Raw genomic sequence first — 23,059 nt, 5'->3', positions numbered from 1 at the left:
AGTATCTTCTAAGGAGGCAAAACACTGCTGGCTACCAGACTGGGGATACCTTGTCTCAGAGCAAAAAGAGGTCTCCAGACCTTGGCTCCTCCTAAATACTGAACTCAGCAGCATCCCTTGGCACTGTTTCAAGAGTTCATTTCTTGCTCCCAGCCCTGCCACACATCATCCAGGATATCTGCCAGCTTGGCATCCAATCCTAAAGTGTTCATCTACTCTTTATTCTCACAGCAGGCAAGACAACATCTGCTCTAAAAGGTTTCTAAATAAATACAAATCAGGTATGAGAAAGCATGCTGGACCTACTAAAATACAACACTGGAATGGTGACCAGTAGCTTTTCCTATTTTATGACACACACCTTTAGAGACTGCTTTAGGAGAAAATCCAGTGTGCCAAAGCAAAGGGCAGCAGGTGCTACATTGCATTTCCTAACCTCCAAAGCCAGCAAGGACAGGCTAACAGAACAGAAAACACTGTGCACACAATTGGCATGCTGTATATAGAATATTGATGTTTTATCTATGAGACACAGGTATTATTACTGTTGCTGTTGTTATTAGTGTAAAACTGATCAAAGCTCAGTTAAGTTGCCATCATTTATCCAAACTCAAACAAGTCTATAAATCTTCAAGGGCAGTCTCTGTGAGGAAAATAAAATAAAATTTAAAAAAACTCATAGCCTTTAAAAGAAGTTCTTCTCCATGAACCACAGAATTGTGAAATTGACCCATGAGTGTAAAAAATTCTAACAGAATGCCTTCTGCATTTCCAGTTCAGGCCTTCAAAGGTACATTTCTTCATGTGTCACCAAAGCAGGCAGTTTAAAAGCTCAAAACTTGCAGTTCCAAAGGTGAACCCAACTGCAAGTTTGGTTTGAGCCTCTTCTGCTTGGGGGAGGAGGGGCAGAGTGGAATGGATAAAGCAAGAAGTAGAGAAGAAGGATTTTTCACAGCCACACTTAAACCACTTTTTATTGTGTGTATTTTTTTAAAGCAGGCAAGCATCAAAAGCCTCAAAATAGGAAAACAGAACTTGGCACAAACTAAGCTCTTTTCTGAATTAAAAGCAATTTTTCAAACACTACAATCAGAAGTATTTGAAAGTTGCTTACCAAGCACATGCAGTAAATTCACAGTAGGAGGCACATACTTGCAACATGCATGCCTGTACAGCTAATTAAACACTTGTACTCAAACCATGACTGCAGACTCTAAACCATGGCCCTTCCTTCTTCTCAGGCCAGTCACCTCCTCACTGCTTCTTCCATTTGCTTCACTGCTGAAAATTATGCAAAATAATAAAGCAGCTTAAGCTCAGGGAAACCAACAGAAAGCTTAAGCTGGCCATCAGCTTTAGAAAACAACTAAAATCCTCACATTAATGCACCGGGTAACATGTGTCTGGGAAGCCCAGAGAGTCTGCATATATTAAGCTGCATATTTAAGGCTGTACTTGTGTCTGGAACATAACAGGCACCTAATCAACCTTTGTAAACTGGCTCTTCATCTTAAAGCCAAGTGCAACAACAAAAGTCTCTAAGCAGCATGAAAAGGAAATTGAAAAAAAATGAATGAAAGCAGTCTGCCACTGTGAAGAGGACACCCTAAGTCACCAGAGGCCTGTTTTCCTGAGCACTGCTGCTCAAGCCTAATGTAAGCACAGCTTCACCAATGGGATAAGTGCAGTCAAGTGCAAATTTTGGGAGTCTCAGTTGGGAATCTGCAAGATCACACTTCCCTGGTCACCTCTGGTTTGTGCCAAGCAGTCGAGAAAAATGCAGAAAATATGATTACTCTTTTCCTTAATATGAATCTTCTGCTGCTGTTTTAACAACTTCAAACCACACTTTTGTTTAAAAACAATCTGTTTTTCCTTTGCTGGTCTCTGTGAGTGTGAAGGGCCCTCCTTTTAAGCCAGGAAACAAGAAATAAGGCCAAGCATTCAAATTGCATTCATTCTGTTTTTATGTGCAGGCACACGCTTTGGTTTGAACATATTTGAATACTGAAGGGCAGATGCCCAAAACAAGAGATAGAATGTACCAGTTCACACTTAATGCTTCCCAAATTGAGCACTTCCAATGTAGTAAATGTATTAATGCGAATACCTGTACCACCTACATAACTGGGTAGAACATACAGCAGATTATTGCACTACAGATTACTGCATCCAGATCTTATCTTTCCTTAACCAGTCCAATGCTGGCCTCCTGAAAGCATTCATACTTTGAAAAACCATTTCTGAAAGTTATTTTGGTTCAGAAGGGCCTCACTTTGCAATTCCAAAACAAGAACTAGAAGACTGTAATAAAAAAAGGGAGCCTTTTTAAATACACACTCCACCACAAGATGGTATAAACTGGAAGAAAATTACTATGTATGCTAATCAATGGTTTTATCCAACTACTCAAGAGTTTCCTATAAGATCTGCTGGCACTAGAGCTGCCTCCAAGTCTGCCACACTGAATAATGTGTTCTGGACACTTCACCTGGTGTCATTTCAGCTGTGCTGCCCAGCAAGGGCACCAGAGAGGTGCTCAGGGGGGCTGAGGGCCAGTTCCACCCATGGGCCATGGCTGGCCACAAGTGCTGGTAACACCAGGAAGCAGGCTGTAATTAGATATAAACCACTGCAGTCACGTAGATCCAGTCTAAACATAAATAAATATATATATAAATGAAAATAAATTCTCCAAATGGATGCATGTTGAACAGTTTTTGATTTTTCCTACTTCCAACTCTGAAACAAGCCAGAGGAGCACATGGAAAAGGAAGTGGTCAGCATCCTGCCACCAAAGGCAAGGCTTTCAACAGGGCAGAGCTTCAGCATCTGTGAGGAAGTTTAACTAAGCATACAGACACATGCAGAAAAGTTACCTGAACTCCCACAAACTATTCTCCCCACTTGATTCCCCACCTTTACTTGGAAGTATGGAAATTGCACTGGTAGGTCTGAGTACTGAGCCAGTGCTGTGAGCTTTCTGCTTTTATTTACTTGGTTAACCTACTTTATTCCTCTTCCTCTAAATGGGTCACATTAGCATTTTTTGTTCTTTCCACTCTAACTTCTCCATACTTAAATATCTTTTACTGCATTTTCTTACACTGTGCCTCCCACCCATTCTTCAAAGAGCTCCCTAAGTTTTGCAACAAGGTTCTGATAGGAGGATTCTGGTATTGCTGCAGCTCTGTGCAAAGATAAGAGATACTTGAGCTTCCTCCAGAACCAGTAACTCATCACTGAATTTGGTACCTCATCCTCAGATCAGTCCCCTCCCATGTCTTTTCACCACCATTCTAAGAGACATCTTAGATATTGCAATGCTGAAGAATTAATAAAAAATAAGCATCTTTATTTACAATATCACAGCTAGAAGCCAATGGGAACAGGCAACTCCTTGCAAAATAAACCAGCAATGAGGGGACTGGGCTGGAGCTCAGGGTGTGAGGACAGTGCTCAGTGTCAAGACAAAACAGTACAAGAGGATAAAAACCTAAACAAAACACCTTAGGGATAAACCATGATTGAAGCTCTTTTTAAAAAAGGACAGAGGGAGGGATAAAACTGTGAAACAGCTGGACCAGTCTGTCCTGAGATCAAGCCCAAGACAACACCTCTGCTGTGAGCAAGCTGCTGTGCATTACACCCTACAGAGGCTGTCCAGGTACAACAACCATGCAAGGTCACTTTCCCTAAGTGATCTCTCATTTTGGAAGCAAATTATTCTTCCTTTAAGGACACAATGACAAAGCCAACCTGAAGCCCAGATAGATGCATTGTGCCTGATGTCCTCAGGATCATTACTGCAAGCCACAGACTCACAGCTGGGTATGGAAACTAACACAAACCCAATCACAGGCGCCTTCATATTCTAAGAGGATAACTAGCAAAGAAAACATTCAATAAGACAGTGACTCAAAGCCACAAATAATTCCACTTCCTCATTTTGAGAGGCCTTCAGGCACTCAGCAAGAAGAAACTTAACCTGCACGTTCACAAAAGAACAACCAAAAAAATCCGAAAACACTTATTTTTGTCTTCCACTCTCAAAGGACACAAACATTCCCTTGATTCAGCCTCCTGTGATCATGGCTAGACATCTTCTGTATCTGCACAGTTATTTCAAGTCACTCCTTTCAACACCATCAAAACCTGCCAATGCTTCTGAGTGAAGTTTGCATCCTTTGGTAACTTTTGCATTTTGAAAAAACAGAGGAAATATTCAAAGCCATTGAAGTAAGGGGTGGGAGGGAGATGGAAGGAAGGAAGGAGCACACAGGCTCTATCTTGCAGTCCAGTTTGAAACCTCACCACCTTCTACAAGAGAAAGATGGGCAATAATTTGCTACTAGGAAGTATCATGCAAGAAGCTGGGAAGTGTCCCACTTCTGTTTTATTCCTGGAGCTTAAAGCACTGAGTTATGCTTGTTCTCCCCAGACTGTTACCTTTTGAGCACAAAAAATATATGCAAGTGGAGATTGTTACATCATCTACACGCTGCTCCAGTTCAATGGCTACATGAAGTTCATCATTTCCCTGCTGAGGCTTCCAAGCAGAAACAAACCAACCAAAACACAAACTTTCATTGCACAAGAAAAACCACCCATAATATCCTCAAATCTCTCCTCCATGCTGTTTTTCTCCAAAATTGTATATCTCAATAATCCACACATATTACTGTATTCAGCAGTAGCTTTAAGGCAGAAGTACAAAAAAAAGCAAGACTGAGAGAAAACTGATAATGATGAATGTGCATAATTTAAAGTTTTTGATACATCACAGGCATTAAATTTGATCCTCTTTCCCAAGCACCTCACCTGAGCAGTGCAATCACAACCATAACTTTATAAGAAATGTGGTATTAGATACTCCACAGCTTAGCTATCAAGCTGAACAAGCAACAGGAACAGGATCTCACCAGTAGCAAGTAGATTAAGATACACAACTTCACTCTGAGCAATAAAGCCACTGCTGTCAAATCAGTGATTTTTACTGTCCAAGCACCGTCAGTCTGTGGCCATGTAACACTGAGTTTGAGACAGGGCTACATCTGAACTTTTGCCCTGAATGGTAGGAGAAGTTTCAACCATAGAGAGTTCTCCAGTGATAATTTGTTTCAAAGCAATATATCATTTCAGAGGTTTCAACAAAGTCTGGTTTTCACAGTCACTCTCTAACCAAACATCTGCAACTTCCAATCTCTTGCCCATATCAGTGGCCAGTATACTGCCCCAAGAAACATGGGATATTCCTGTATGCCAGATACCACCAGAATTGTCAGAGTTTCCAGCAGTTTAAGGACCAGCTGACACAGCAACATGAGGATGAGTTTGCTGAATACAAACTGTGGCCACATGAAAGAAGGCATATGAACATTTCATCTCTCTGAAGAGTTATTCTGGGGAGACACTTGACCCTAATAAGATTCATTCACAATAACTTGAGAAACAATATAATAGCACACCACTACTGGATAGGAATCTGACCAATAACCAGTTCAGGAGTGGATGTATGACCTATCAAAAGCTGAAAGTGCATTGTTTCTTAAGGTTGGGGTTTTTTTGTTCAGACTTTCAAGACCAATGAGTAATTGATGCTATTAACATAAACAAAAGTAAGCCTTTGTGTAGTCCCAAAACCACAATTCCTTTGATCCATTCTTTAATGTGTGCCTGATTTTCAAGAACTTCTAATATTTCATCTTAAAGAAAAATGCATCTTATTCTTGAAAGAGCTGTGTGCACTGACAAAGGGGCTGGGGCCAAGAAGAGCTTGCTTCACTGACTGATGTACAACGAGCTGCTGCTGAACAGGTTCTGAGTGGCAACAGCTTCACGAGCCTTTTCTAAACCTCACAGTGAGCTTTAAATGGTGATCCAGAACAGCAGAGTCAAAATGTTCTACAAAAACACAGCCCAGCTGAAAAAAAGGAGGCAAGACAATGCTGTGAGAATCTTGATCAGTTTTGGCTCTGATAAACTCTCTTTCAGGATGAGACAGAGGAAGCAGGACATTGACAAGAGATATTATATGCAATCTAAAACCTCAGCAGTGAAAATACAACTGAGAGCATTCAGTCTAGCTGCTCTGGAACAGTATCTGCCAGGTTCTCTCCTCAGGAAAAAAAGAGCAGCACACACAGCTCATAAAAAAAACAAACCCAAACCTGTGCATGGCATATGTTATCTAGCATGCATCCAGATGAATAAGCAAATCAATTTTTGAGTGATAAATGACTGTAAAAGATTTGCCACACCATGTGACTTTCACTGTAGTTTTTCCTATTTGGGGTGCTGGCTATTCAGGCATGAAGAGGAAGCAGACAGGTGATGTTACAAACAGTAAGGCCTGCCAAAGTCTATTTAATACCCTTGTTTCAAGTTGTGCAAATCTGAGTCTTAAGAGAACAGTTTATTTTTTCTCCACTTTTACTTACAGTCACCAAGAAAGTATGACCTCAGCCTATCTTCTGTTCTTAATACTAACACCTGACACAAAAGAACCTTTGAAGTCTCCTGCTGGCCTCAAAGACACTATTAAGTCTTAAAATGAAAAAGCACTAAAAGGTTAAAAAAACGTCCATGTCAGTTCCAGCCCCTACTAGCACCACCTCTTCTAAATGTCATAATTATAACTTAATGGGTCCATCCCTCTTTTCTCTGAAAAATTACCTTACATCAGCAATTTGGCCTCACAACTCTTCTGCTTCCAAGAGAACTTTTACAAGAAATCATCCCAGCTGAAACTCTTTTGAAATATCAAGCATTCATAAGCAGTATTCTTTACTTAGAAAAAAAAAAAAAAAAAGATATTTTGATAGTAATGCATTTGTGTTTGTAGAGCTTTAACAGTGGTTTCTATAACCTACTTGCTACCAGTTAGATTCTTGTAAGTTTTGTATGGATATTTACGTGTGTACGTATGTGTACATATGCATACATATATGGAACGCAAACAAACCAACCCCACAGCTGTTAAAGAGAAATAAAGATTGCTATTGGCACTTGCTTAACAGTGAAACTTACTAAAATACCATTCAAGTAATTTTTCTCTACTTGGCACTTGCTTAACAGTGAAACTTACTAAAATACCATTCAAGTAATTTTTCTCTACTTAGCCAAAGGGGGAAAAAATAAAGTCAGCAATTACAAGCAACTACAAAGGAATTAGATAAGCACTTCAAGAGTTTCAATAAGAGTAAAGGGTAGGTGCGTTCAGCCAAAGACAAGAACCATTTCTCTGGTGAGCCAGCCAAGCACAGCTCTGCACGAAGCGTGACGCGGTGGGAGCCGGGCTCCGAGGGACCCCGAGCGCAGCAGCCCCGGCTCCAGCCCCGAGCGCCGCCGGGCGCGGAGCGGTCAACGAGCGGCACAGCCCGAGGGCTCAGCACCCCATGACTGCCGCAGCAATTCCAGCCCGGGCCCGGCCGTCCCCGGAGCGGAGCAGCCCCGCACGGCTCCGGCCGCGCACCGCCGGCAGCTCCGGGACCGGCAGGGGCCGCCCGGCGCGGCCCCGCCTCCGCCCGCCCGCCGGCCCCGCGCCCAGCGCCCAGCGGAGGGGCGAGCGGAGCGGAGCGGAGCCGAGCGGAGCCCGCCGCGCGTGTGGGGCGGCCTCGGCTCCGCCCGCTCCCGCCGCCCAGCGGAGCCCGCGCCGCGCGCCCGGCTGTCAAAGCGGGGCGGCCCCGCGAGCCGAGGCCGGCGCTGGGCCTTTGTGCGCGGGCGCGCATCTGTCACCGCGTCCCGGGCCGCGCGGCGCACGTGGGGCGGCGGGCCCGGCCCCGCTTTGTGCCGCAGGTGCCGGGCCCGCGGAGCCATCTTGGGGCAGGCGGCGCCCCCCGGCCGCGCTCACCTGCACGATCTCGCCTTCGGCGCTCAGCGTGGCCCCCGCGCGGGAGAAGCGGCCCTGCAGCCCCGTGGTGTAGGTGGTGTAGTCGCCGCTGGGGCTGGACTCGAAGAGCACAACCTCCACGAACGCCGTCTCCTTGCCCAGCGCCGCGCCCGGCGCCGCGGCCAGCAGCACCCCGAGCAGCAGCAGAGGCGGCGGCAGCGGCGGCACGGGCAGCCCCGCGCCGGCCCCGCAGCCCCTCATCGCGCGGCGGGAGGAAGCGGCGCCCCGCCGCCGCGCATCTCTCCCGAGCGGCTCCAGCTCCGGGGCCGGGGTCCCGGGCCGGTCAGCGTCCCATGGCAGCGGCCCTCCCGCCGCGCTGCGCCCCGCTCCTCGCTGCCGCGCTCCCCTTCCCTCGCCCCGGCTCCTCTCCGCCCTGCCAAGCCGCTTCCCTTTCATCTGCTCCACGTGACGGCCACCACGGGGTTATCCCCGCCCTCCGCGCCGCGCTGACCCGCTCGGTCCCTCCCGCCGTGCACACACCGCCCGCAGCCCCGCCGGGCCCGGCCGAGCCCAGCGCTTGCCGTGGCTGCCGGCGGTCCGGCCTGGCCCGGCCCGGCCCGGCCCCGCGTGGGTCTGAGAGCGAGCGGCACTCGGGACGGCCCTGCCGGGATCGGCGTTCCACGCGGCCGGGCCTGCAGGGCCGGGAGGCGGAGGGCAGCCCCGGAGACCTGTGGCAACCGCCTGGGCCCTCCGCTGCCGGGGCTGCCGGGCTGCGGGCCCGGGGTCGTGGCGGCTCGGCCCGGCCGCTTCCCGGCGCTGCCGCGGCCGCGGGCCATGGCCGGTGCGTTCGGCGGGGATCCTGGGCGCGGGGGCACGGCCCGGGTGGACGCGCCCGGCGGGCGGAGCGGTGCCCTGGCAGCGCGGGTACCACGGGCACCCATCCTCCGCGGGCACCCATCCTCCGCAGACACCGCTGCGCTGCCCGCCGGACGTGCCAGCTATTCGCAGGTGGCACCCGGCGGGCTCCTCGTTTGTGTCTGGGCTCATCGGACCCTAATCCAGCCTCCTGAATCTGAGTTAGGGAGGCTGGGTTACCTGGGCTCATTTGCTTGGCTGTGAATGCAAGCCTACAAAACCTCCATCAATGATGAGGGGAAAATGTGTTGGTAATGATTTTTGTTGCAGTCTCGCACAAGAACTGGATGTCAGCCAGTTACACGTTTTTCCATTAAAAGTATGTACAGCTAAGTCATGGAACTCATTAATACGTGGTGTTACACAGTCTAAAAATATAACTCAGTGACAAGGAGGATTGAGACAAACTGATCCAAGATCCCTTGTTGGCTATGAAACACAATGTTTGGAAACAAAGCCCAGCCCTAATTCAATGGCAGAAGAAATAATACCATAGTCCACAAATGGCCAGCTCTTTTCCTAAATGTACTTTGTTACAGGTGAAGACACAAGGTAATGTCTTCCTTAGCATGACGCAGTGAGCAATGTTAGCTTAACACACCATGGAGGATTTCTTCAGTGGCAAAGGGTCAAGAAGGGATTGCAGGACCATAACTCTGGGCTCCTACAGTAAGCCACAAAACACCCACCTAAGACTGCAGTACAGTGGATCAAAGGCCACAAAACTACTGCATGTTTAGAAAGGGACATCAGTGTGGTCCCTTTTAAATTTGCATAAATCTATGCAAATTTAGATGTGGTCAGCAGGTGCTAATTTTTGATTACAGATATGTTTCAGTACAATTTCAGAAATGCATGGCATCTAGTGTACTAAATAGAAGTATTTTAATCCCTTAGTGCAAATTACCTCTACTTGATTTTCCTTCTCCCAAATGGCTGATGCTTAGCCAACATATGGTCTGCTACATCACAATCAACATAGGAACGGCTTAAACTGTCTGGAAGCTACCAACAGAAAAAAGATGTGAATGGGGTTCTATACAGCAAGTGGACAGATCCTATGCCTGAAAAAAGAGTTGCTGAAGATCTGATCCATTCCACTTGGACTACAGACAGAGCAAAATTGCCTTGGAGCAGCCTCACAGTCAAATACTGAGGAGTGACATGAGGCACTAGGTCTCAGGTCACCAAGTTCCCTCGACTTGGGCAGAAATCCAAGCAGGAAGTTACAGGAAGAGAATGGACTGTCTATCATTAAAGCATCGAATATTTCTAATTGGCATCCTGCCCAGCTGGCAGTATAGAGTTCACAATTCAGTTGTGCCATAATACTTCAGATATGTTTTCTTTTTTTCCCCCTCAATGACAAACTGAGGCCCAGGGTCTGAATACAGAAGTCTCAAGCATTTATAACTACAGCTGAGGACAGTGAGAGCTGTGATTTGAGCAAAACTAAATTATATGCAATACCAAATGGTCTGAGAAAGCGTTCTCTGGGCACTCAGTCTCTTGTTTCAAGTAACAAGTGACAGAACCAGAGGAAAAAACCTCAGGTTTCATCAGGAGAGGCTTAGACTGGATATTAGGGAACATTTCTGCATGGAAAGAGTTGTCAAGTGTTGTATCGGGGGGTCATGGATAGAGGTGGAGTCACCATCCCCTGGGGGATTTAAAAGATGCGTGGATGTGGCACTTGGGGACATGGTTTAGTGGTTTAGCAGTGCTGGAGGAATGGTTGGACTCAATTGTCTCACAGACATTTTCCAACATAAACAATTCTATAATTCTATCTCAGAAGCAGGCAATCAACACCAGAGGATGCTTTTGACACTGAACGTCCTACACCTCATTTCCCTTGCAAAGAAATGGATATTTTAGAACCCTCCTCCCTCTGCTCTGGAGAGAAAACAAAGTTAGTGAAGTAGCCACATAATACATACACAATATATACACAATACACACACACACATATATATACACAATATATCACATAATAAATGTGATGAACATTATAGAAAAAGCCCAAAACAATTTCCTCAGAGCAGACCAGCTGTCCATAGGAAGGATAAAAAGCCTGGTTAACTCATTCACCAGTCCAGGTGTTTTCAGGAACTGATAACTCAGACTACTGCCCACATTCCCTGTATGTTGCTCTGCAGAGCTTATTTCCTAAGTAAATTATATTGGACCCTCTTAATAAGCAATAGAACAAGTGCTATCCTTTTCCCAGTAAATTCAAGGACATGTATACGCCTGCCCTTGTTCCCTGAGACAGAATTGCACAGCAGAGAGTTTTCGGGCTGACTTGGAGCTGTGCTCGGACACACCCGGGCGCTCGCGGAGCTCTGAAGGAGCCGCGGCAGCTCCGAGGGCGCGGGGCGGGGCCGGGCGGGGCGGGTGCAGCGCGGGGCAGCCACCAGCGGGTGGCGCCCGAGAGCCGCCGGGGCCGCGGGACGTGCCCGGGGCGAGTGCGGAGCCAGAGCGGGGCTGCAGGGTCCGGCAGCACAAGGGTTAAAATATCTCCCACAGCCCCGAATCATCATCTTCTTCTCCTTCTTCTTCATCATCATCATCATCATCATCATCTTCTTCTCCTTCTCCTTCTCCTTCTTCTTCTTCTTCATCATCATCATCTTCTTCTCCTTCTCCTTCTTCTTCTTCTTCTTCTTCATCATCATCATCTTCTTCTCCTCCTTCTCCTTCTTCTTCTTCTTCTTCTTCTTCTTCATCATCATCATCATCTTCTTCTCCTTCTCCTTCTCCTTCTCCTTCTCCTTCTCCTTCTCCTTCTCCTTCTCCTTCTCCTTTTCCTTCTCCTCCTTCTCCTTCTCCTTCTCCTCCTTCTCCTTCTTCCTTCTCCTTCTCCTTCTCCTTCTCCTTCTCCTTCTCCTTCTCCTTCTCCTTCTCCTTCTCCTCCTTCTTCTCCTTCTTCTCCTCCTCCTTCTCCTCCTCCTCCTCCTTCTTCATCTAGCATCTTCATCAAGCATCTCAGGCAAATCTTACCACTGCCCTTTGGACCTGAAAGCCCATCGTATTTGACAACGCTTTTACTATAGATGCTTTACTAACAGAGCAAATCAGTGAGGATATCAGAGACAAACCATTATAGATTTGTCCCTCTCTGAACACCAGCTGCTACCTCTGGGGAGTCAGCAAATCAAAAATGTAGGAGGCAGGAGAAGGAGGATTTATGGAAGTGATGGTTTTGTCATTATCAGCAATTATTCTAAATTAAAGTAACTAACCATTGTAGCTTGTCAGCTTAATTAAAGAACAAAAAGAAAAGTTTTTGTCAGTTATTTTGTCAGTTTTTGTCAGATATTTGTACTAAGAAAAGAAATTCGTGCAAAGTGGCTTTGTCCCTTGCTATTTCAGGTTTGGAAACACAATTCAAGTAAATCAGCATCGAAGCAATGCAAAATAACCACTTGACTAGCCACAGCAACTTTGATTATAACAATTTTTCCTGAACAAAATTTGTAGTTAATGTTTGAATAGTTAAGGCAATGTTTTAAACAATGTGTAGTCTTTCAAATCTGTAAGAACATGGTGACTGGGGAATCCTTCACCTCTCTGTACATATAATTGTCTACTGAAGGGAAAAAATAATAATGAATCAGGTCTGTAAAACTGAATTATGTAGATTGTACTGAAAATACCCTTATTTAGATAAATTCAGTCCTTTCTTTTTGCAAACTATTCCCTAATACACAGTACAAGCTCAAATAAGAGTTACAAGAGGTTGCATTAGTGCTTGGTGCTTTCCTTCAGAGTCCTCACCAGGCAGGCACAGCAGATCATGTTACCAAAAGCAGAAAAAACAATTCTAAGAAACAAACGTAGGAAATTATTTCTGTATGCTTTTTGGTCATCTAAAATCTCTGCAAGGAGTGTCAGGAGCAGAATGGATTTGGAAAAAATGTGGAGCCATATCTTCCAAGATTCTCAGTATTCATTCTGCAAGAAAGACCCTCAAATGCATCCATAGAAATGTCATTTACTGTGCTGCTGTGTTCCTGAGGCTGCTCTGTATAACATCTACTCACTTTCAGTTACAGTTGCACTAATCCCAGACTGCTGTTAATTTCATGTGTTCATTAGCTCAATGCTTAGCAGTTTCCTCATTCATAATATTGCATAATATTGAAGAAACCACCAATGAAATTTAATATCAATAACACACCCTGCATATTTCACATATTTATATACAATCTAGATATTGACATTTCTGTATTTCATTCAACATTGTTGTTAGTGTTTCTGGACTAAATATAGGGTACAAGTTGCTGTTCATGAAGCCCTACTTCAAGTAAAAATATAAAATGAAGAATATTTAAACATTGCAGAATAAATTTGAACCACATGGTTAAAGTGTATGATGTATCAGCTGCTAACACTAATTGCAATATGAATGCTTTATGCTAAAGCCAAAAAATAGACATCACTGCTTCTGAGCACCAAAAGCAAAAAGCACTCTTAAAATATTATTGGTTAAAATGAAGGAATTCCTACATTAACAATGGATTGATTCATGTGATAGTGAGTTAAGAAACTATTTACTCTATTTCATCTTGGGTTATCTATTATATTAAAGACTCACCTAAGTTAAAAGATCTGGCTGACACTTTTAATTAATCACCTTAAAACACTCATTTTCCACATTCAACTACTAGAACAGGATCTGTTTAATTAGTAGATTAAGGGCTTTAGCTGTCCCTGTCTGTTTACATAAGAGTTATCATTAAAGTCAGTGCTAACAGAGCAAATCAGTGAGGATACCAGAGACAAACCATAATAGACTTGTCCCTCTCTGAACACCTGCTGCTACCCTGTGCCCCCTGGGGAGTCAGCAAATCAAAAATGTAGGAGGCAGGAGGAGATAGATGATTCTGACAATATCCCCCACATTTGGGGTCCTGAACTTATGGTGAAACAGAACAGATTCATAACTTGACATTTCCTGGTAATTTCCCCTTCTCATACAGGGTCACATGACAGCTGGAGACAGGGTTCTGCATACAAAAGGGCACCCAGATGGAAGAATATAAGGAAATAAATTCAAAATTCCAAAACAAGAAAGCTTCCAGGACTCTCAGGCGCTCTGGACTTCTAAAATAATTTCAAAGCCTAGGGAAGTTCTAAGAAATAAGAAAAGATTTTCCCTTTTAAATGCTGGCAGTGCTCCAAAGAAGAGCTGGCTTCTGCCAACAGGAAGCAGCCATCAAGTTTTCCTAAGCCTGGTTGTTTACCTCCCTGGGTATTTTCCAAGAAGAGGTTCCAGTTCTGAACCAGGATGCGCAAACAAAAAGACTTACTGGAACAGGAGCTTTTAGGTATGTGAGATTTCAAGTGAAGTGTTTTCCTCAGAGAGCTTGCTCAACATGTGAGACACTGGCACAAAACCCAGAGCAGCATTGTTGGTTCCCTGGGACAGAACAGCAGCAAGTTCAGCCTCTCCTGTACTGCCCAAGCACATTCTGCAGAACCACCCCAAAAAATGCACTTACTGCATCATCTCAAGTCAGTGTAGGACTTTTGCCTTTTTTCTTTTGCTTGTGACTACCACCTCTAATGTGTCATTGTGCATCAGCATACACAGGTGAGCACAGCAGCTCCTGTGGCATCCCCAGAACCTCCAAATCCTGTGTGCTCTGCTCAACTCTCTGGTTCACATTTTCCTGCCAGCAGGAGGAGAGAGCCCTGCAGGGGAACACTGTGCTTGGGACCAAGCTAGAAAGAGAAAAGCCAAGGAGATGAAGTAGGACTACACATGGGAATAGGTACTGCAATCAAACCACAGCAAAGCACCAGAGGTGCCAACAGCTGGACCTTTTAAAGGGAAAGGGGATCCGTGCAATGGGAGCAGAATCAATAGAGCAGCAGAGGAATGGTGTGGGAAGGGGATGGGCCAAGCTGGTTGGAAGCAGAGGTCAGAACTACAAAGCAAAGCAATAACAACTACAACCTCCTCTTGACCTGTGGGATTCCTGCAGGGATCAGGGCTGCCCACCAAACAGATCACCTGACCTGAGCCCATTTTCCTGGCTGAGTGACCAGTGCTGTTTGATTCCCAGCTGGACTCTCTCAGGGACTGGCAGATGGCATAAACCTTCCCAAGGACATCCAGTGGCTATGTATAAAGATCTGTTTACATTACTAATGTTTGCAGAGTTTTCCCAGTAACTTTTCATTCTTCCAGAACTGGGCACAGGGTTGCCAACCTTTCTGTTTACTGTGGTGTGGATATCTTGTCTTCTTTTAAATTCCCAAACCATTCCCAGTGGTTTAGTCCAAGCTCTGAATATGCAAGAGAAATTTCCTTCTCTGTCTGACAGAAAGAATCAAATCAAGAGATCTTTATCTCAAAATACTGCCATGTTCTTGTAAGTGGATAGATTTTCCCTTTCTATCAGCAATCCTTGGCAGTGTGAGGGGGAATAGGAAGCTGTCTATAGACTGGGACCTCTGCTCTTTAATAAACATGTCAGTTTTCTGGAAAAAGATAGTAAATTGGCAAACAAATGCCACTGCTACAAAACTATATACATTTGTTAATTTCTGGTCTTGCCTGACACCAGTGAATTCTTGAGTTTCAGAGGAGTCTAAAAATGAAGCAAATTGGAATTACAATGCAAGTGAAATTCAGGGGAAAAAAACCACTATGGAGATAGATATAAAGGAACATGCAAGGAATACTGTGAGCCTTTTATAGAGATTGATTGATCTCAAATTTACTGTTATCACTCAAAAAGACAATATATCATTTGACCGTTTTAAGAAAAATCACTGTGTCTTTTCCATTGTTTCCATGTTTCTGGTGGTAACCTGGGAACAATCACAGAAGCCAATGAAGCAGAATCCCTATAATTTATTAAGTGTTAATGGAGAAGAGATGGGAGCTGAGTGAAAATCACCTTTCTGAAGGGCTTGCTTGTGGCAGGGTTAAGAGAAGGGAAAGCCAATGTCACTTTGGACAGCATGCAGGCAGGGTGGCAGCTCCTTGCTGATGATACAGATTCTGCATATTCCCTGAGTCTGAGAGCACTAAAACTTTGAAAAATGCACTCCTGAATCCAAACGTGTAATGACAAAATTTAAGAATAAGTAAAATTTGTTTACAGGTTTTGAACAACCTTGTTTTAGGCTCCTAAACAGGTTCTCTTCTCACTTAATCAGCTATTGATACAGGTATGGGAACACTCCAGCTGGTGTCAAGAACTTGGGGCCCTGGGCCACCATCCAAGTATTTTCAGACACATTTGGCAAGCAAGCTCTTTCTCAGATTATCTTCTCTCTATGCCCCCCTCCTCCATTTTACTTTCCTCCCCTATTCCCCCTTTTTTCATGTGTAGATAACATTGAACACACATTTCTCTCTCTGTATCTGAGATTACACAAGGGTAAAGCCTCTCCACCTTCGTTAAACAAAATTATTTCCTCTGCTGGGTTGGCCACCTGGAACATAAAACATAAAGCTGTTTTAGCAGGAACTAATGTGGTTTCTGGCAGGACAGCCAACAGAATCCTCATTGGCACATCCTTGGTGGTGGTGCTGAACCCCCCAGCAGGGTGAGAAGCATTCTTGAGTCACGTGGATCACAGGATTAAATCAAATGACTGAGAAAAAGAAAAATACAAAGACCAGAATGTGTAAACAGTGAAGGGGGGGAAAAAGTGGAAATCAGAGATAAACTTGAAGACTTTTTGTTAAAACTCTCTGAAAGGGTGTCACAGTGTAAGACCAGCTTTATGGACCTTTTCTCAGGCACTCTCTTACCCAGTGACTCAACCATATATTTAATAAAACACTTTATATATCCTAATGGTATATAATATTTGTGAGCCTAAATATATTCTCAGCAACTGCCTCAGAGCTCTCTTAGTACTACTAAACAATTCAACAGGCCTAGAATGCAGGGTGTCATGCCCTTCTTTTGCTAGCTATTACTGCCAACACTAATGGATGCTGTTATTATATTCAGTAACAATGGACAGCACCAGTGCCAAGGGCAGATTCCACTTTTGTTGGTTACACATCACTGTGAAGCAGCTCAGGCACCACTACTAGCACATATGTCCCTGTACTTCTGTGGGTTATTCATGATCACAAATGTTTGTTGCAAAAGGAAACATGATTTACATGGGCTCTGGTTCTACATAAAATTAAATAGGAAAATTAAATCACCTGCAGACAGAAGGTGAGGATTTTTCTTCAGTCGTAATACCAAGACATATGGATATCTTTATGATAAATCATATAGTGATAAATCAGATCTCCTCAGTACAGCTGTAAATATTACAAATCAGAAGTGTTCACCCCACTTTTCTTGCAAATAAGGGCGACTTGAAATGGATGTCTGAAATCTGAAGCAGTTATTAATACTGAATCTGCATTTGGAAGAAAAAAGTAACACTTTAAAGTGGGAATTAGAATTACAGAAGAAACATGAGGCCAAATCCAGAAGAGACACACAAAAGAGAAGCAGTATCTCCAATGGCCAGTGTCTCAGGGGCTTAGCAGGACCCGAACAAACAATTTTTTGCACTCCGATTAAAAGGCTTATTGAAAAATTGCCATGTTTTTCACAAAGGTGTCAAAGTAGAAAGATGAACTTTCAGCCTTAGCTCAATGTCATGCTGCAGTGCGCAAGAAAAGAACAAACACAAGCTTACAAATGCAGTTTGTTCTCTGTATCATGAAAGCCTGGCAGAACTCCAGTGCTGGAGTAATGCCAAACCAGCACACCAGCGTCTTTGATCTTCTAAAGCTCATGTTTTCCTTTAGTGTTTAACATCTCCACTAATTTAAAATCAATGTACAAATGGCTTTCAGAAATAATTGTGAGCAGCCAAAGTCTCGACATTTCATAACTATTCAGGTCGTTGGCAACTGTCACAAGCGTAAACTTGGAAAGCTGCAGGGGCTGAGCTGCCGGGGGCTCAAACACCCTCGATGCCCTGAAAACTGTGCATTGTGGCCCGTAGGTTGCTGAACACCTGCATTCCCATGGGCAGAGCATTTCCAGGCTTTCTACCTGCAAACCTTCTGTCTGAACCCCAGATTTATCAGATCTAACACCAGCCCGTCAGGGCAGGGTGATTTCCTCCCTCAGACACCACATCAGTGCTCACTTCACTCCCACACAGCTCCGCTGCTCCTCAGGGGACAGCGGTGCGACTTCCCTGAGGATTTCTGCATGGCCTCCTGCAGTTCCACTCATCAGTCACTAACATCGCTGCCTTTTTAGTCTTCTTAGACTAAAAGGTTCATTCTTATGGCATCTGCTACAGCTCCATTCGTGGCACTTGTGTTCCTCATGATTATGCTTGTGAGTACTTGTGACAGACCGGCTCCAGGAAGGAGACCAGAGAGAGATTTCAGCTGGATCGCCACGCTAGGCCCAGCTCACTGCCTTTTCAAGGAATTTCAACTTTGGCCACCGCCATCGCGGGCACGGCCGGGATCCGGCCCGGGTTTGGCCCAGGTCCCCTCGGGCCCCTCCCGGCCCCGCTCCGCCCTCAGAGCCGCCCGCAAACCCCGCCCCTCGCCAGCGCCTCACAGCCGCAGCCCCTTGTCTGATGCAATTCGCTTCCCCCCTTGCTCGCGACTTCGGGCCAATCACGAGCTCTTCCTGCCGTGACGTCACGCCTCGCAGCCAATGAGCGAGAGCCACGATGGTAGAAATCCGGGCGGGGCGGCGCGGGGCGCAGTCGGCCGCGCTGGTGACGCGAGCGGCGTGTCCGCTGTCCCGCCATGGCAGCGCTGCCCGGTGCCGCGGCCCCGCGGCTGCTCCTCATCCCTAGCAAAGCGGCCGAGGCTCCCGGCACCGCGGCTGCCCGGCATCTGTCCGTTGTCCTGCCGGCAGGAGCCGACCCCGGCCTCCCGGGGATGGAGACCGCGCAGCCGGCCCGCAAGCGGCAGCGGCTCACGCATCTGAGCCCGGAGGAGAAGGCGCTGCGCAGGTGAGTGCGGGCAGCGGTGGCGGGGCTGCGGCTCTGCTTGGTGGGGGTAAAGTCTCCCGCTGACGGCCGCTCTGCCCCGCAGGAAGCTGAAGAACCGCGTGGCGGCCCAGAGTGCCCGCGACAGGAAGAAGGCGCGGATGACAGAGCTGGAGCAGCAGGTGGTGGAGCTGGAGGAGGAGGTAAGGGGCTGCGGGAGATGCGGGGCTGGAGCAGGGGGAGCATGGGAGCGGCCTCCCTGCCTCACGGCTCTTTGCAGAACCAGAAGCTGCTGCGGGAGAACCAGCTCTTGCGGGAAAGGACGTGTGACCTCGCGAGGGAGAACCAGGAGCTCCGCTGCCGCCTGGGGTTGGATGCTCTGAAGACGGAGGAGGAGGGTGACGAGTTCCAGGTGAGCCGCCCGTGTCCGCCCCCGCCTTGGGCAGAGCTGCCCCGATCCCGGGGCACCCTCGGGACTGTGGGCAGGGATATGCGGGAAAGACCTTTGCCCTCCATGTGGAGGCTGTCCTGAAACTCTGTGAGTGCCGAGTGGGAAGGGGTAATGTGGGAGGTAGAAAGCTGACTAGTTCCAGGCTGGTTTAAGACAGTTTTCTCTGATTGCCTACCTCATAGAGATGAAGTAAAAACTGTAACAGTCATGTAGGTGTGTCTCAGATGTGGTGGTGAAGGTCAGGCTTTAATTTAAAAGTATCAAAATAAATGTGCAATTGTAGGGAAGCTTTGGCTAACTTTGAAATCACCTTACCTTCAGGTTCCTATAGAACTAGCAAATTGGGAATTTTGTGCTGGAAGCCTTAGCAGAAGAATTATGATCTTGAAGATCATGTACTGTACTGCCTGCCAGAACACTTGAAATGACTGAATTTTTGCCTTGGTACAGGTTGTGAAGGAATCCCAGGTGGATGAGATCAGATTGGTGACCGGGTCCGCTGAGTCCGCAGCACTCAGACTACGTGTTCCTCTGCAGCAGGTGCAGGCCCAGCAGTCACCATTTCTGATAGCTTCCACATGGATTCTGATGGCAGTGACTCTTCAGACTCTGAGGTGAGCATCCAGTCCTATACAAACTGTCCATGAAATTCAGAATTACTGTAGATTTAAGATTAGTGTTGTAATGTTTTGATGTTAAATCATTTGGTGGTTTCTGTTTATTCCAAATCTTGGAATGCCATACCTTTGCATCAGAACGGCTATGTCCAGTGAGTACAGGAATTCACATGAAAAAACCCAGTCCCCCACAGCTTTAGTCACGTGCAGGTCTGCCTGAGCCAGGTTTTGGTCCGTGCTTTGTGTAGCCAGCAGGCACTGTGTTGTTGGTACTTGATGGGTACAAGATCTGAGGGAGTTTCTAGTAGTGGCTGTAAATCTCAAATGCATGTATAATTCCCTGGGGATTGCCAGTATCCTTGCAAAAAAAGCTGTGGGCAAAGAATGACTGTGCCCTGGCCCTGGCAAAGAATGACAGATTGCCCAAAAGGGTGTGGAGTCTCCCTCACTGGAGACAGTTGAGAACAATCTGGTGCAATCCTGTGCCACGTGCTCTAAGATGACTCTGCTTGAGCAGGGAAATTAGACCAGATGTGACCTACTGTGGTCCCTTCCAACCTGGCCTATTCTGTGAATTTCTGCAAGATAGGTAACTGCTTTAACTGTGTATTTGATGATATTCTTGGTAGACCAGCTGTGATTGCATCACTGTATATTAACTTCCACATGGAGGTTAACAGATGCCACATTTGGTGTTTGGCTGTAACAGTAATAAACTGTCTTTCTAAAATTCTTTCATTTTGCAGTCTGATGTCCTCTTGGGCTTTCTGGACAGTCTGGACCCAGAGTTGTTTCTCAAATATGCTGATTCAGAGTCAACGTGCCTGGAAAAGCTGGATGAAGAGATCTCTGGAGAAACAAATTCCATACCAGCCGCCCTCTCTCCCTCTTTGGGGTCCCCATCAGCCAAGCTGGAAGCCATTAATGAACTCATAAGGTTTGATCACGTGTATACAAAACCCCTGGTAGTGGAGATTCCTGTTGAAGTGGCCAACCAAACCAATATGCAAGTGAAAATTGAGAAAGAAAATCTCTCTTCATCTGACAACAAGGCCATCCCTGAAGTCCCAGTGTCTGTGAAGAACGAACCTGTAGACAGCTTCATGCCTGAACTGGGCTTTTCTCATCTGCTTTCTTCTTGTCATAGCCTTGAAGCCTCAAGCTACCTGTTGGATGGCTGTAGTGACTCTGGGTATGAAGGATCCCTGTCTCCCTTCAGCGATACGTCGTCTCCGCTTGGCGCCGACCATGCGTGGGAGGACAGCTTTGCCAAGGAACTCTTTCCCCAGCTCATCAGTGTCTAACCTGTAATGTTAACTCCCTGTCAACAACTGTCCTGTCCTGGCAGGAAATCTGCAATGCCCCTTTGGGGTGTGTGTGGGCAAAATCAAGCCCATTCAGAAAAGTGTTTCTCACCTTTACCATGCTAGTTGATGGTATGAAAAAGCCTGGGGTATCCTGTCCTGCCCTGGCTCCCCCCAGTCAGTGTTGGCTTAGGAGAGAGGCAGGTTTGTTTCTCAACTTGCTCATTCTCTCTGAACCTGAAAATGTTTTGTTTTCCAGTTAAAATTTTAACACCAAAAACTAAACTGGGATATTCATGTATAGGCAACTGGGCTAGACCTTAATAGTCTCTAAGTCTTAAAGCTTCACTAAATGCTTGTTTTCCATTTGCTATGTAGAGTTGCTTTGTCCATTTAATATTTAACTATATTGGTGCAATTAAAATGCAGTGCAGCTCACTGACCCTGTTTTGCCTTAGAACTCACTGGGGAGGGGAGAGGATCTGGGATCTGGAGAATTTAAGTTCAGGTCCCTCAGTTTCTCATCTTGCCCAATATATTGGGGAGCACTGCTCATAAGGTGTCTGCAGCTGGGTGCTTCAGCAGTTCCCTTTTGGGGACACTGGATGTGGTAGATGGGTTTGTGTGAGGGCCAGAGCAAAACCTTCAGCCTTTGTGAGGCAGGCACGTGGCAGGAGCTGGAAGTGTGAATATTCAAAAGTCAGGGCAGTTGTGGCACCCTGGTGGCCAGTAATGCTGTCCAAAATTCTCCATCTGAGGGAGGTGGGTGCACAGACATGGTATGAAAATGGTTGCAGGTTCTGTATTACCACAGGAAATCCTGAAGCATCAAATGGACCTGTCAGGAGCTCATTTCAAATACCACAGCAGGACTTCTCATTGTCCACATCCATTTGCTCCAGTATCCAGTATTTATCACAATATTTAAAAAAACTTGGAGAGACAGAAGAAATTTTATACTGAAGATAAGAGAGTTGTTGCAGGTGTTGGCACAGCTGCTCTTGGTTTCAGTGCTATTTCATGTTTTGCATTCAGTTTTGGCAAAAATAACTTGGGGTGGGGAAGAAAGAAAACCAGAGATGTTTCAGTCAGTAACATTCAAGGTGACAGGACTGCTTTGGATTACAAGCTTGAGTAACCTCGTTTATAATGAAGGATTCCACCTGAATAGTGGGTAGAAGTAAAGGCTACAGCTGTGCAGTGCAACGAATTTAGATTGAAAATCCAAGTAGTCAGAAGAATAAATTGCTTTACTTTCACGATAGAAAATAGCGATGACTGCAATAGTATCCAATTGTTGCATGTCCAAAAAAAGCAGACGTGAGGATTTGATCTGTAGCTTTGCAATACATTTTGTAAGCACCCTTTTATGAAGCCCCAGCTCTTTCTGGCAACCATGAACAAGCCATTTCAACATCTAAAAAATCCAAAGAAAATTGTATTACATTCTCCTTTTCATCACAGTAGGACATGGGATGTGCTTAACATTTCAACCTCCTTAAGCACAGGAGACAGAAATGGTCAAGGATGTGGTCTTTTGTCTTTGCACTGTTTTGCTTCCCCTTCTCAACAGCTCTATCCTGGCATGCTTTATCCTGGCTTACTGCAAACACTGGTGTTAATAGTTACTGAGACCTCTTCCACTAAAACCACAGAAGTAGTTCTTGTTTGGCATCTGGAAGCCTACTACCATGGAGAATCCTTATGTGCACTGGTATTTTCTACTAGAATCAAGTCCACTAAGATGGTACACAAAAAAAGCAAGTCTTACCTTCCAAGAAAATTACTAAAATCTGAATTTAAAACTCTACTCAAACATTCCTTAACTTTAAAAATACCTAGCTTGCTTAGTTCTGAGTCATTTTATTCTGAAGTAAAATAAAAGATCTCAAAACACAAGCTATAGCAACATTAATTGGTACTTCTATTGCTTTGTCAGAGGTCTTTGGATCATGACAGACTTAAAATAACTTTTCCTTCCTGGCAGCTTCAGGTTTATTCT

The 23,059-nt window shown here is 45.6% G+C and overlaps 2 protein-coding genes across 2 annotated transcripts in view; one reads left to right on the top strand and one right to left on the bottom strand.

Annotated features, from left to right (window-relative positions):
- The window catches only part of ZNRF3 (zinc and ring finger 3), a 65,870-nt gene extending 57,823 nt beyond the window's left edge, over positions 1-8,047 (bottom strand). The window contains exon 1 of the mRNA XM_058037097.1: positions 7,853-8,047. The gene's annotated coding sequence lies outside the window, so the exon portion shown is untranslated. The remainder of the gene's footprint in view (positions 1-7,852) is intronic.
- A 10,410-nt stretch (positions 8,048-18,457) lies between these two features.
- On the top strand, positions 18,458-22,956 carry XBP1 (X-box binding protein 1). The gene is given in 6 exon segments (XM_058036877.1): positions 18,458-18,709; positions 18,792-18,888; positions 18,966-19,097; positions 19,587-19,664; positions 19,667-19,750; positions 20,500-22,956. Coding segments are annotated over 6 exon segments (1,158 nt in total). The 5' UTR covers positions 18,458-18,500; the 3' UTR covers positions 21,058-22,956.
- The last annotated feature ends 103 nt before the right edge of the window (positions 22,957-23,059 follow it).

Source organism: Melospiza georgiana, chromosome 18 (assembly GCF_028018845.1).
Source record: "Melospiza georgiana isolate bMelGeo1 chromosome 18, bMelGeo1.pri, whole genome shotgun sequence".
Classification (NCBI taxonomy): domain Eukaryota; kingdom Metazoa; phylum Chordata; class Aves; order Passeriformes; family Passerellidae; genus Melospiza; species Melospiza georgiana.
Note: the sequence above shows the minus strand (reverse complement) of the source record. Positions and strands in the feature narration are given on the sequence as shown.